General features: G+C 65.2%; 2 protein-coding genes across 13 annotated transcripts in view; one reads left to right on the top strand and one right to left on the bottom strand.

Annotated features, from left to right (window-relative positions):
• Positions 1 to 13,403, bottom strand: part of RGS12 (regulator of G protein signaling 12) — a 116,852-nt gene that overhangs the window by 2,443 nt on the left and 101,006 nt on the right. For 7 of the 12 annotated variants that reach the window (XM_081580437.1, XM_081580448.1, XM_081580495.1 and 4 more), the window contains 7 exons: positions 12,100 to 12,294; positions 11,720 to 11,793; positions 11,196 to 11,322; positions 9,101 to 9,197; positions 7,647 to 7,726; positions 7,188 to 7,341; positions 5,059 to 5,490 (listed from right to left, as the gene is read on the bottom strand). In XM_081580437.1, coding sequence (XP_081436563.1) covers positions 5,059 to 5,490; positions 7,188 to 7,341; positions 7,647 to 7,726; positions 9,101 to 9,197; positions 11,196 to 11,322; positions 11,720 to 11,793; positions 12,100 to 12,294 — 1,159 coding nt within the window. Of the gene's footprint in view, positions 1 to 1,037; positions 1,167 to 3,942; positions 5,491 to 7,187; positions 7,342 to 7,646; positions 7,727 to 9,100; positions 9,198 to 11,195; positions 11,323 to 11,719; positions 11,794 to 12,099; positions 12,295 to 13,403 lie in introns of those variants that run through there. The other 5 variants (XM_081580418.1, XM_081580427.1, XR_014079635.1 and 2 more) reach the window with 3 other exon arrangements.
• On the top strand, positions 1,629 to 3,848 carry LOC145538664 (uncharacterized). The gene is made up of 4 exons (XM_081571071.1): positions 1,629 to 1,920; positions 1,997 to 2,214; positions 2,960 to 3,262; positions 3,461 to 3,848. The coding sequence occupies exons 1-4, from the start codon at positions 1,629 to 1,631 to the stop codon at positions 3,602 to 3,604; spliced, it is 957 nt and encodes a 318-aa protein (XP_081427197.1). The 3' UTR covers positions 3,605 to 3,848.

The raw sequence follows: 13,403 nt of genomic DNA, 5'->3' as shown, positions 1-13,403 counted from the left end.
AAGTGGGGTGGCCCCAGCCGCGGGCCCCTCTGGCACCGGGGCAGCTCACAGACTCGGGATGGGGGCGTCTCAGGAGGGCGGCTGCAGTCCAGGTTCCTCTCGCCACCTGGACTTGCTCCTCCAAGGCAGCGGCAGCCCCAGGCCTGTGACTCAGTGTCGGGGGCCCAGCCCGGGCGGCAGGTGGGCAGGCATCACAGCCTCTGTGCCAGGGCCTGCCCTTGGCGACTGCTCTCCCGGCCTCCCCGTGATCCTCCTGGCAGGGGGCGGAGCACAGAGGACCCCCCACCCACCCCCAGAGCTCGAGGGCCACCGCTTCCAAGGGAGCTAGGCTGCCCTGTACACAAGGCTCGCTCCTGGCACCAGCTGGTCCCAGTCCTCTGTCCCACATCCCCCAGACCCCACACGTGGGGCCAGGGCCAGAACCTCACTGCCCACCCCTCAAGCAGCCCTGGGGATCACAGGCCCGGCCCCGCCGGCCGACCAGATTCTGTGATTTTGACCTGCACAGCCAGCCCCTCCCTGGGGGCACCCTGCTGGAGCCCTCACAGCAGCTTGGACCCAAGAGCCCCTCCCAGGACCCTCTGGGCAGCCCCCAGCCAGCAGCCGGCCTGCTCTGGCCCTCAAGGCTCCACGTCGGGAGAAGGACTCTCCTTTGGGGGGCCGGCGGGGCTCCTGACGGCCTTGGTATGGCCTGACCCCTCGGCCCCACCCCAGGGTCACGGTCTGGCCTCAACCTCCAGACCTCCTGGGTCTTCACAAGGCCCCTGCCAGCCCTGGGAACCCCATCCCACCCGGCTCCCTTCCATGGAGGCTGCCTGGGCCCCCAGAGGCAAGTCAGGGGACAGCCCAACCGAGGCCCTGGTTCACACGAGGTTCCCCCCACCCCAGCCCCCAGCGTGTCTGTAACGGGGGGGGGGTTGCCGGCTCGAAGCCCCTCACTCAGCAGGTCTCTGCTGAGCACCTGCTGGGTGCCAGGACTCCAGCCCATGGCAGCACAGGGCAGGTTGGGGGGCCACACGAAATGCAGGTGGGCAGACCTGGAGGCGGGGGTGTGGGCAGGGGTGCCCCAGCGGAGGTGGCGGAGGTTATACTGCCAGCCACCAAAGGCCTGTGGCTTCCACTGGGAGACACCTGGAGGTCGGGTGGCATGGACCATCTGCGGGGCACTGTGGGGAGACACGGAGAAGGGGACGTGAGAGGGATGGACATGCAGCAGAGACCCAGGGCCTGCAACCTGAGCGGCCAGGAGGATGGAGTTGTCCTCACCCATGCGGAGGCCTGGGGAGGGGTGTTGGGCCAGCTTGGTCAGCCCCGGGGAGGCCGGGAAGCCGGCCAGGCGGAGGCGGGAGGCCCGGACATCTTGCGGGAGGTCCGCTCAGGTCCGTCCCGGCCAGGGCAAGGCCACGGTGCTGAGATGGAAAGGGGGGTCTGGAGAGAGCCCTGGCTGAGGGCTGCTCTCCCGGGACCTCCGAGCACCCATGTGTCCCCGAGAAAGTCCAGTAGCTGCCCCATCCACATCATGGTTTGTGCTGGGGAGGCCGGGCTGTCTGCCCAGGAAGGTAGGTGTGCGCAGTGGGGTTGCCCCTCGACCTTCCAGACGGAAGGGCTAAGCCACTGCTGGAGAGGGAATGGCTGAACGGACAAGTGCAAACCTGGAGGTGGCCGGGGGGAAAAGGCACTGGGAGCGGGCACACGGGGCTGGGCCGACCTGCACATCTGTCCCGGAGGCCCTGACGCCCTGGGCACAGGCAGCGGGCCGGCTGCGGAGCGAGGCGGGCTTCCCCGGTTGTCCCCGGTCCAGGGCTCCCGCCTCACCTGGCCGAGGCTGTGGCTGGGGCTGGGGACAGGCGGCCAGGGGCAGTCCTGGGACTCGGGGCCACGCCGAGGGCGTGCGCGTGCGCGTGCGCAGTCTGGCCGCCTGTACTGCCCAGTGGAGGGCGTGGCCCTGAGTGACACGCCCCCCGGTTTCCATGGAAACCTAGTTACTAGGCCACAGCGGCCCCTGGCGGGTGGGCTGCGTGGCAGCACTTCCTGGATCCGCGAAGAAGTGACTGCGGGCCCCTCCAGCTCTGGGGACTGGACGTGCCTCTGGCGGCCCTGGACTCGGTGCAGGGCGGTACAAGTACCCAGGGCGGGGGGCTTCCGCCCCGTCTAGTGCTCCTTGGACTGAGCCCCCAGCGGGGCCAGGATGGTGGCGAGGGCTTCTCGGGGAGGGTAAGGGAGAGGCTCGATCAGGCCCCCGACCCAGGCCCCAACACCCAGCACGGCCGGGCAACAGGAGGAGCGTCTGGCTGGGGGGCGGAGGCAGAGGGCCCGGCCGTGGACAGAGCGGGCAGGGAGGGACACACTTCTCTCAGCCCAGCGCCCGGCCCCAGGTCCCACAGAGTCAAGCCTGCACCCGGGTTATGGCACCACGCTGAGCGCTCAGCCAGGGGCAAGGCCAGGACCCACCCCGCCTGACACCTGGGAGCCACGGGGTGCTAGGCTGGGCCCACGACCACCAGTCAGCGCTGCAACGGCTCCTCTCCGGCCTTGCACACCCTGCTCTCTCCCTGGGAACACAGGGCCCTTCGGGGTGACTCCCACACCCTCGCCACACCCACCCACGTGGACAGGGGCGTCTCCGCCCCCTGGCTGAGTGAGCCCTGAGCCCTCTGCAGGGCCCTGGATGCCTGTCCTTCGACCTGACACTTGCTCTGTCAGGGCCAAGGGCTCACACCCACACCCAGCCAGTGCTCCCCGGGATGGGACGTCCCCACCAGCGCCCAGGGTTTTGCTGGACACCAAACAGGTTAACAGCACCAAATCCCGCAGGCCATGCGGGAAGGCTGTGTCCTGCGTGGAGACTTTACACTGGGCACGCGTCCATCCAAAGGCCTCCAGCCCTCGGGCCCTGACAGGCCTCTCTGAATGTGGGCACTGGGGACCGAGGCCCACTCTGACAGGACCCTCTCCTCAGGGTGGCGCAGAGCTGGCGGCCCTAGGCTCCACATCTCAGGACCTGGTGGCATTGCCGCGCTGTGTCTCTCACCCTGGACAGAAGGGCCTCGGTGGCCACCCTCTAGGTAACAGCTCACAGCACGTAGAACTGGGGATGCACTCTGCACGAATCCTGCCAATGGACCCCAAGAATAAGCACACTGGTCTAAGGGTGTCCGCAGTGCTCCCAGTAGCTGGGGAACCCCCAGTGCTGTTCCGAGTGACCAAGGTTGAGCAGGAGGATCCCTCTGGTGAGCAACCCCCCACCAGGACACCCGAGGAGGCAAGCATCCAGGGCCCTCACCTCGCTGGGGGTTGGGGGGTGGTGGGGGTGGCCACGGTGGTCAGGAGCAGCTGTCGGCACTGGCATGACCTGGGTTCCTACCCACCAGTGCACGGGGTTGGGGGGGGTGGGGATGGGGTTCACATGGCCTCAGCAATGTGCCGGGAGGTGCAGGGACCCACCCATCACCCTGCCCAGGCTCCGGAGCGAGGAGCAGAAGACAAGAGGCCCCACTGGGTAAACCGCATGGGCCCAATGCCTGAGCGGAGTGTGGAGCCAAGGAGGACGTGGCTGGACCGCAGGCAGCCAGCACGCCTGCACTCTGGGTTCACAGCGGGGTGAGGCGGAAAGGATCCGGCCAGCCAGTCCGGCTCACCCAGCAGCGCCGGCACCCCCCAACTTCAGCCACCCAACCCCTAACCCCAGGGCTCTCAGGGAGGGAAGAGCCATGCCCCCCCCGCCACACCCCCCTCATCCCGCCCTTATGCAGCTCTGTCTGCAGACACACCCGAGGTGCCCAAGTATATCTAGAGTGGTCTATTTTCAAAAGCCAGTATATTAAAGTAAACAATGAATTACACAAAAATGTGCAGTGTTTGCCGCGGATTAAAATACATCTATCGTTTTCTAAAGAGAAAACAGGTTTTCAAATGAAGGAGCAAAGAGTTTTCAAGCAGTCCGACGGTCAGACGTTAAGAGTTTATTTCTCCTGGAGGAGCACAGACTCAAAGCACAGATGCAGCTGCACAGGTGCGCAGGGGATGGAAGGGGAGACGGGGTCGCAGAGCAGGCGACATGCGAGGAGGAGGCCCGGCTTGGTCTCCGCTGGGAGCCCGCCCGCACAGCCTGGTCCTCCAGAGCCGGCACCCACGCACCGAGCCAGACCACCGCTGCCTGGGGTCCCCAGAGATGCGGCTGCAGGTCCCGGAGGACCCATCCCGGGCAGGACTCAGGCAAAGGGGAACTTCCAGGCCGCGGAGCAGCCCACAGTGCGGGTCTGCACACCACGGGGATCGAGGAGCCGCCCCACCAGCAGGGCGGGCATGGGCGTGGCCCTCTGCAGGCGAGCAGTGTGCCCCCTCGGCCCCTTCTCCAGGAGGCCGGGGGCCTCGCTTCCCCAGCCAACATTCATGTGTCTCGGGACCGGCTCACGTGACACGTTCACGCTTCCGTTTGGAGGAACCGTGCTGACCTCCCGGGTCAGGGAACCCCAGGCCCGCGGGCCCCCACGTGCTCTGACCGATGCGCAGAGGGGAGCAGCCCCCCACGGCCGGAACTGGAGGTCACCGTGGGCCTCGGGCTCTAAGCCACACAGGGTTTCTCCCACGTGCTCAAGACAAATACTTTTTTTTTTTCAGTCTTGAGATTAAATACTGAAAGTGCCAGCGATCTAGACTGTAAAAATAACACACATTTTCCAGAAATCCCCAGGGCCTTGCTTGGTGGCATTACTGCCCCGGACAAGGGAGAGGCCCCAGGGAGTGCGCCGGGGCCCTGGGGGGGCGCCGCTCGTGAGCGCCCCCCACAGGAAGTCTCCTCCGTGCCCGCCGCCCCTCCCACCGTCCTGGCCGCTTCTGGGCCCCCTCAGAGAGGGCGGGGGCAGCCAGGACAAGCGCAGTCCCCGAGGAGGAAGCACGCCGAGCCCTCCCTCGAGAGACTCCGGGCGGGGGATTCACTTCCCGCCGCCCTCTCGTTCTAATTGGAAACTGTGGACAGCGCCAGCGCCGGGCAGATGGCGCTGGGCCAGCGGGAGGAGGGCAGTCAAAGGGGAGCAGGGGCGGCGCACCCAGAGGTACCTGGTCTCGGAGGTGCGGCCACGTCCCGCGGGGCGAGGGGCGGCGGCAGGAACGTGCTGTTGGGGCTGCTGATGTCCCCCTCCCCCGTGAGCGTCAGGTCGGCCACGTGCTCTCCCTCCTCGGTCTGGACGCTCCCGGCCTCTACTTCCTGCGCCGGCGGGCTGGGGGTCCCGGGGGCGCCGAGGGGCAGGCTGTCGCCGGAGCCGGGGCTGCTGGCCGGGCTTTCTCGGGGCCGGGGTGCCCGCTCCTCACCGTGACCCGTCACGGGTCTCGAGCCGAAGGCCTTGGCAGCGGCTGAAGGGGAGGGGGCGAGCCCTGGGGGGCCGGGGGGCAGACGCAGGAACTCGGGCAGCACGAGGTCCTCCTTCCTCAGCAGCCCGCGCTGGTCATCTGCTCTGCTGCTCTGAGCTTTGGAAATGAGCTCAAAAAACTCTGGGAAGAAATCCCACATTGACCAGGTTTTAGAGCGGGTCCCCTCCGGCCCACGGCAAGCACTTGTCTAGGAAGTTCTGTCTTGCTGCCCCAGGACCTCCCCACCCTCTAGTCTCCACCCAGAGCCCAGGAGGCTGGAGGCCGCAGGCACGGCTCTGGCCCTCCCTGGACTGGCTCTGGGTGCCGGGCAGCAGCCACCTGGTTCCCTGCTGAGCAGGAGGGAGGCCGCTGACCAGACGCCACGGCCTGACAGAGCCAGGAGCCTGGGTGGCCGGCGCCAGTGAATCTGCGTGCGTGTGCCCTCGGGGCACCACCTGGGCCTGTGAGCGATGCCCGGCCCTCGACCCCCAGCCCTGGGACGCCCGCCTGCGGTACCCCTGGCCGGGTACTCTAGCTTTCTGGATGCCCCCCATCCTGTTCTTGAAAGTGGAAGTGTTAGTCGCTCAGTCATGTCCGACTCTTGGTGACCCCAAGGACTGCAGCCCCCCAGGCTCCTGTCCATGGGATTCTCCAGGCAAGAATACTGGAGTGGGTGCCACGCCCTCCTCCAGGGGATCGTCCCCACCCAGGGATCGAGCCTCGTCTCTTTTGTCTCCTGCACTGCCGGTGGATTCTTTTTACGGTTAGCTCCACCTGGGAAGCCTGTTCTTACCGGGGTGGGTTCTCAGCTGTAACTCGAATCCACCATCCCACGTAGATGGTGTCGACACTGAGACTTCTTGGGGTTAGCTTAGCTAACTAAGGTTATAGTCGTAGCTTCTGACCAACAAGCAGCCTGAAACCTCACGCCTGAGGGCGCTCAGAAGGCGAGCGCTTCGGCGTGGGCGCGGCAGGGCAGCGCAGGAGCTGCGACGAGCCGGCCGAGCGGAAGCGTTGCCGGGTTCAGCCGTCACAGGGCAGCTCAGAGCAAGGCTGCTCCGAGCGCTTCTGTGTTACACACTTCTGGAGGAAAAGCTTCCCGCCTCCCTCTCACGCGCTGCCCTCCTCCCTCTCACGCGCTGCCCTCCTCCGTCCTGCGGTCCGGGGGCAGCGCGGGCGGCCGCCCCCCCCCGCTGACCCCGGCCTTCCCACCCCCAAGCCCAGCCTCCCCCCCCACCCCCCGACCCCGGCCTGACACACAGCGTCCCCTCCGGGCCTCTGAGCAGGGCCGTCAGCGCAGCCAGGGCTCCGCCTCACCTGGGACCCGCCCCCGCGAGGGCCTGCCCCCCTGGGGAGGACCCGCCCCTGGCGAGGACACGCCCCCAGGAGGGCCCACCCCCTGACGAGGATCCGCCCCCTGGCGAGGACCCGCCCCCGCCAGGGCCCGCCCCCCGGGAGGACCCGCCCCTGACAGGGGCCCACCCCCTGGAGAGGATACGCCCCCTCATGAGGGCCCGCCCCCTGGCGAGGACCCGCCCCTGACAAGGGCCCGCCCCCTGGCGAGGGTTCGGCCCAGGGACACAGAGCCCGCGCTGAGAAGGACGGCACTGTGAGGGGGACACAGAGCCCACCTGTCACAGTCCCAGGCGGGGGCTCCCTAACTCCTGAAGGGCCCGGCCCTCGGCCTGAAAACTGGGGCTACACCGACAGCTACAGACCCACATGGGCGACTTCTCAGTGCGAAGGGGTCACAGTCACCCCAGTAGCATAACCCAGAGAAGGTTCTAGGGATCCTACGCATTCACGAAAAACGTGCAAGTTTTAAAAAGTACACGTACCCTCTGCTTCGTCCAAATTAATTTTCTGATATTTTTTTTTCCCAATCTTTGCAATAGATTCTTCTCTCTTTGAAAGCCGGGGCTCCCTAGCATTCTTCCCATTTTCTCCTTTAATTTTAATAGAATTAGACTTGCCTAGCGTTCTCTCCTCTCCCTGCGTCAGAAGGAAAGTCAAAGTTCCACTCACATTGCAGACATGACAGCACGTTCATCAGTTACATAACAGGGGACTTGGAAACACAGACTGCACGGATTTGGGCTTTACATGCATTGCAGAAAAGTCAATCGCAATAAAGACTGCGTGTGAGGCACACACACCCACCCAGCAATTCCCAGGCCACTGGGAGTGGGCACCACGAAGGAGCCCTAGAAGAAACCCCACCCCAGGCCCGACTGGAGCAGAGAGCTGCTGGGGCCGCCGCCTCCGAGCATCGCAGGTACAGGCCGAGGGGAAATTACCGTAGCCGAGTGATTCCTGGAGCTGGCGTTTACAGCTGTGCTCTGTCTGACCGGCGCACTTCTCTGTTTATCTGTGGACGCTGAACACAGTGGGATAGACTTTATACTGCAGTGAACCACAAACCCATCTCCCCACATCAATACAATGACGTTTACACATCTTTGAGAGCAAAGCTGCACAGAGGCCAGAGGTATGAGAGGTTCCTTATCTCCATGCCCGCTGAGGCCGAGGTGCCCTCGCAGGCAGTGCCCTGGACTGGCAGCACCCGGACAGGGCACTAAGCTCTGCAGGGGCAGGAAGGGCCTCCTGGGGACTGTTCGGCACGAGCGCCTTTAGAATGTAGGCGGCTCTCACACTCATTACGCATTTTCAACCATGGCCACTGCCCCAAGTCAGGGCTGCAGGCTGGCCCCCAGTCCTCATGGTGCACGGCCACTGCTCTGGCCCAGGACGGGCTGGCGCAGTCCTGCCCTCCCATCTGTGAGCAGCGTTCCACACCCTGCACACGCCTGCCTGCAGCTGCACCTTCAGACTCACCTGTGCACACGGGCCGGGGGTCTGACGGCATCAGACCCTGGAGGGGGCGCTGAGCACCCGCGCCCTGCCCAGGCCGCTCGTCCCGCAGACCGGCCTCCAGGCAGGGGCAGAGCACACTGCATTTTCTAAACCCAGGTGGGCCCAGAGGGGGACAAGGGGCTACGCTGGAGACCCAAGGGCAGAGGCCACCACAGCCCAGGTCACCTGGGGGGACACAGACGAGTGACCGGCGCCCCATTTCAGAGCTGAGTCAGCCCGGGAAAGGGATGGGGCAGCTCCCGGCACAGCCTTCCGTTTGCCCTGTTTAGTGGACTCCAGGGGCTCCCTGCAGGAGACACAGCTCCGCTACCCTCCACTTGGGAGGGGCTGAGTGCTCCGGGAAGTGCCGGTCCCCGAGACCCAAGGCGAGGCCAGGTGACCTGACGGAGCCCCGGCGGTCACACTGCTGTGGGGGCCGCTCTCCCTGGGAGGCTGCGTGCCCAAGGCCAAGGCAGCGAGCATGGGGGGAGCTCCGTGAACCACTACTGCCCCGTGCACAGGCCCTCCGTCACTGCCCAGTCTCCACCCAGGCCCCACCTCAGCCACCGCTGGGCCCAGAGCCGCAGCAACACCGTGGGGTCCCGGGCCCTTGTGCAGAGGATGGCGGCCCCCAGGAGCAGAGCACGTTCCAGGGCGCGCTGGAACATCGGGCAGCCCTGGGGTCTAGGCAGGGCCTGTGACCCTTCTCCCGGCAGAGGAGACACGCTTGGTGAGGCCCCAGGGCTCCTGCCCACAGTCAGACGCCCGTCAGGCTTGAACTTGGCCGTAGCGGGGGGGCTGCCAGGCCCCGGGAGACCCTAAAGCCATGAGCAGCCCTCTGTGGCATCACACTGAGACCTGGACAGCAGAGCCCGGGACCCGGCATCGCTCCGCTCACCTTTCCCTCGGGAGGGATCCTTCTCCTCCAAGATGACCCGCTGTCCGTCCAGACTCGAGATGGGGGCCCCAAGGTCCAGGGGCTCCTTCTCTCCACTCTAGAGGCAGAAATGGTGCAATGAGCAGCCCATGCGGGCTGGAGCTCTCCGGAACAACCACGTGTGGCCCATCTGTCAGTAAGACCACCCCAGGCTTGATGGAGTCACACAGGCCAGCTGACCCCAGGCCCTGCCACCTCAGCAGGGCTGGCCGCAGACTCCTGAGGTGGAGTGACACGGAGGAACTTGCGGGAACGGGGCTATCTCCAGGTGCCAGCTGCGGGCTGCACCGGGTCGGGCTGAAGACTCGGGGGTGGAGGACACGCGGTGGCCCCACTAACAGCTGCGTCCCCAAGCCCAGCTGGCCGAGGTCTCAGGGCCCCCCTCAGCCTGGCGGGGGTGACCCCAAGTCCGGCTCACCGCTCCTCAGTGTGCCAGGAAGCACGTGTGCGGCTTCGCGCCCCTCCTCTGAGGCCCAGGGGCCCGCCCTTCTTCCCTGGGACTATTTTGCTGTTCGAGTCCCACAGCTTCTGTCAAAAAACAATCTGAACATGCAGTCTGGCTCTTGAACTGCCTAGTGACCTGATACTCAGCCAGAGCTCCAGCCAAGTGGGGAGTGGACAAGGCTAGCAGGTCCAGGTGGCTCACGACCTCCTGGCCTCAGCAGCCCACAGCTCACCCAGGAGGGTCCGCAAGAGGGTCCTGGGACAGCCGTAACCTCGGAGACCACCCCCAGGACTCCCGTTCTGCCCTCTCCAGTTCTCCAGGCCCCTCGCCCTGTAGTGGCTGGACTGCCCTCCAGCTCAGGCCTCAGCAGGGAAGGAGTCCCGCCCGCCAGCCAGCCCCCCAAGACAGAAGCCCCACAGCAACCCCACGAGCAAACTGCCCTGACTCACCCACTTTACAGATAGGGCTACAGGCATAAAGCGTTAGCCATGGCTTAGGATCTCAACCAAGTGAGGGCAGGAAGGCCACGCGGCACCCAGGCCATGCCCCTCTCCATCAGGCATATTCTAGATTCCAGGTTCTGGGACAATGCTCCCGCGTCCCCTCCCCCACCACCCCAAGCCAGGTGGTGGGAGCCCCAAGTTTCCCCTGGGACTGGTCCTCTGCTTCACTGCAAAATTTCTGAACAATTCTGGAGCTCATTTCAGAGAAAATAAAAGTTCTAAAAATACTTGCAATCGTAGCTCTGATACAGTGTATTTTGTAAAGAAAGGAGAACACAGACCATTGGGCCGTAAGTGCGTGCTCAGTCGCTTCAACGTGTCCAACACTTTGTGACCCCATGGACTGTACCCACCAGTCTCCTCTGTCCGTGGGACTCTTCAGGCAAGAATACTGGAGTGGGTTGCCATTTCCTCCTCCAGGAGATCTTCCCAACCCAGGGATCCGTGTCTCCTGTGACTCCTACATTGTAGGAGCATTCTTTACCACTGAGCCACGGGAAAGCTCCCAGTGGGTCCCAAATCACATTTCAAAGCAAACACATGGCGCGTGTGGGGACAGCTCCAAGCCTGCTGGCCTGAGTCTCCCCAGACGCCCTCCAGCGACAGGGTGGGGCTCTGCCGTCCCTCCTTAACCCGTTCACCAAGTAACCCGATGGCCGGCTGGGAAATGCCAGAGTGCCATCAGACCCTCAGCGTGTGGGCAGCTGGGCAGTTAGTGGGTGTATGAGGGGCTGCTGTGGGTGGGTCAGGCAGCTACCGCTCTTGAATTGTCATCTGATCAGATGCGCAAACGGCGGGAGGCTGCAAGGTTTTCCTTTGTTTCTTTTCTTGGCCTCCTTGGGACAAAACCCCCAAATCTCAACCCAAACCCAGAGGGCACAACGGAGGTACTAACAGCAAGTGTTTCCACGGCAGGGTGGGAAGCAGGCGGGCAGGGGTGACACCCTCCCAGGGCTCTGGGCGCTGCCAGCCACTCCTTGCCCGCCCCTTGTGACGCCGCAGCTCACTCTGTGGATGACTGGGGGCACACTGCACCCCAGCAAGCAGGAGCTCGTGGGCAGCTCGGAGCGCAGAGGGCCCCATGTCCCCCATCAACCTGGTCACTCACCAGCCGGACCACCAGCTCGCTCAGACGCAGGCCGTACTTGGCCGCCACGGGACGCAGCACCTCAGTGACGGGCTTGCTGGGCTTGGCCTTGAGTCCCACCGATCGGTTAATGGGCACCAGATCCAGCCTGGCGGAGGGGGAGAAACAAGCATGCCTTTGCCACAGGCACGTGCAACCCTCGCGCAGACCTTCTCCTTCGAGAGCAGAGCACGTGGCACCCACAGCGTCACCGTCTCCAGGGCGGCCCGGGCTCCACGGGGAGGGAGCCTGCAGGGGCTTCTCCAGGGCGGTCACAGCCGGCAAGGAGCGGCCACCCCACGGGACGGCCCTGCGCAGGTGCAGCCCGACGGCAGTCGCCGGCAGGGAGCGTGGCCCTCTGGCCCCGGGGACTCCTGCCTGCTCCGAGCTCACAGTGGGGGTGTCGGCCCTCCCGTTCCAGTGGGGCAGAGGCCAGCAGATCAAGTCATCGAAATGGCCCTGTGGTTCTGGAAACCTTATGGAACTGGCAGCTGCATTTTTCTTACCGAAATAAAGTGCGTTTTTCTAGGCGCAGGTCCCTGGACTCCAAGATGCTACTGTCCTGATGCAGCACCAGAGGCTTCGAGCACATGGAAGGAACAGAGAGGGACGTCAGCGGGGGCTGGGCACACAGCCGCGGAGCCCGCAGAGGGAGCTCACGGCCAGGCCGGGCTTCAGAACGGGCCTCCAGCAGACGCGCGGTCCACACGAGGAGCATGGGGCAGCGTAGGCCATGAGGCCCAACACGGGCCAAGGTGGCAGGGAACCCGCAGATGAGGTGGACAGACTCAGGTGGGCCAGCCCCCCATTGGCAGGATCCCCTCGGGGCAGGCGCCACCCCCCCCCCCCCGCCTCCGGAGAAAGGCCTGAGGTCCCGCAGCCATACCTTGTCCCCGCCCACCAGGAAGAGGTCCACGGCAGCCCCATTGATGCCGTGCCGCTCGCAGAGCCCGGCCAGCACCTCCTTGATGGAGAGCCCGGCCCTGACCAGCACCACACAGGCCGTCCCGTCGGGCAGCTGGATGCTGCAGTGCTTGGCCGACTTGTCCCTCTCGGGCGCGAGGGTCCTGCAGGCCTCTGGCTGGGGGCAGGGAGACAGGGGGTGGGCACAGGGCAGGGGTGCTCGGGCGGGGCTGGCGCTGCTTGCACATGCTGGGGGTGGGGGGCAGCAGGGCATCCCTGTGTGCACACCCAGCTCCAGCAACAAGCACACGACCCATGCTGATAAGTGCATGCTGCATTGCGAGGCCTCCAGCTGACACGGGAGGGAGCCAGCCCTTCTCTCAACCTCGGGCGCCACCAGGACGGGGGCACCCTCCAACCTCTGGGTCTAACTCTCATAAGGGTTAGGCTGACAGCTAACCGCACAGCTTTCTTGCTCAGAACAGGATGGGTCTTTCCACTGTGGTTTCTGGGGGTCCGGTCTTGGCCTCCCTGACCCAGAAGGGCATGGAGTCACCTCTGGAGCCCCGTGGGGCCACTCGGGGACCATGAGCTGTGCTGCCTGCCTGCCTCTCAGTCTGGGGACCACGGACACGTGAAGCAGGCTGGACCAGGCGCTGAGGGCCTGCGGCCCAACCTCTGCTGCGTCTGGTTGCTTTTCTGGCTCTTTCTGCCCGACCTCCCAGGACTGGAGACATTTCTGGGAGGAGCAGACTCACGGACAGGAGGACAGCGGGGCGGGCAGCCAGGCCGAGGCTCAGGGGCAGTAGCACCTGTCCGAGGTCAGAGGAGCAGGCGGGGGGAGGCGGCGTGGGGGCGCAGGGAGCCCTGTCTGCCAGGGGAAGGGGCCCGGGCCTTGCAGCGCTGCGGGATCTGAGTGGGTGCGGAGGAGGCGAGTGGGAGTGGGCGGCCCCTCGCTGCGCTTGGAGCTGGGCCCAGTGGCCCAGCTCCCGGGGCAGACCCCAGGTCCCTCCACGATGCTCCTCCGGGTCCCTGAGTCACAGGAGCCCCTCCTGCCAGAAGGGGAAACCCACATACATCCTCCTAAGGTCTGCTCCTCAGGTTCCTAACACACTCTCCTCCTGGGGTCAGAAAATCCCTTTCACCCAAATGTGACTTCAGAAAACTAGTCTGTAGGTGGCAGACGGATAGAAAAATGGCCCCAGCGTGCCCTTCTCAGATGCACGTGTGATATACACGCCCTTTGAAGCCACCGGGCCGCGGGTGGCCTGTGAGGCAGCCACAGCC

This window comes from Giraffa tippelskirchi, chromosome 1 (assembly GCF_054371585.1).
Source record: "Giraffa tippelskirchi isolate mGirTip1 chromosome 1, T2T-mGirTip1v1.2.pri, whole genome shotgun sequence".
NCBI lineage: Eukaryota > Metazoa > Chordata > Mammalia > Artiodactyla > Giraffidae > Giraffa > Giraffa tippelskirchi.
This window is presented reverse-complemented; position numbering and strand designations above follow the sequence as displayed.

Coding starts and splice junctions, on each gene's coding strand:
- LOC145538664 (XM_081571071.1), top strand. CDS start 1,629: ATGGCTGAACGGACAAGTGCAAACCTGGAGGTGGCCGGGGGGAAAAGG. Junction 1,921..1,996: donor CGTGCGCAGTCTGGCCGCCT/GTACTGCCCAGT, acceptor ACTAGGCCACAG/CGGCCCCTGGCGGGTGGGCT. Junction 2,215..2,959: donor GCGAGGGCTTCTCGGGGAGG/GTAAGGGAGAGG, acceptor CCCTCTCCTCAG/GGTGGCGCAGAGCTGGCGGC.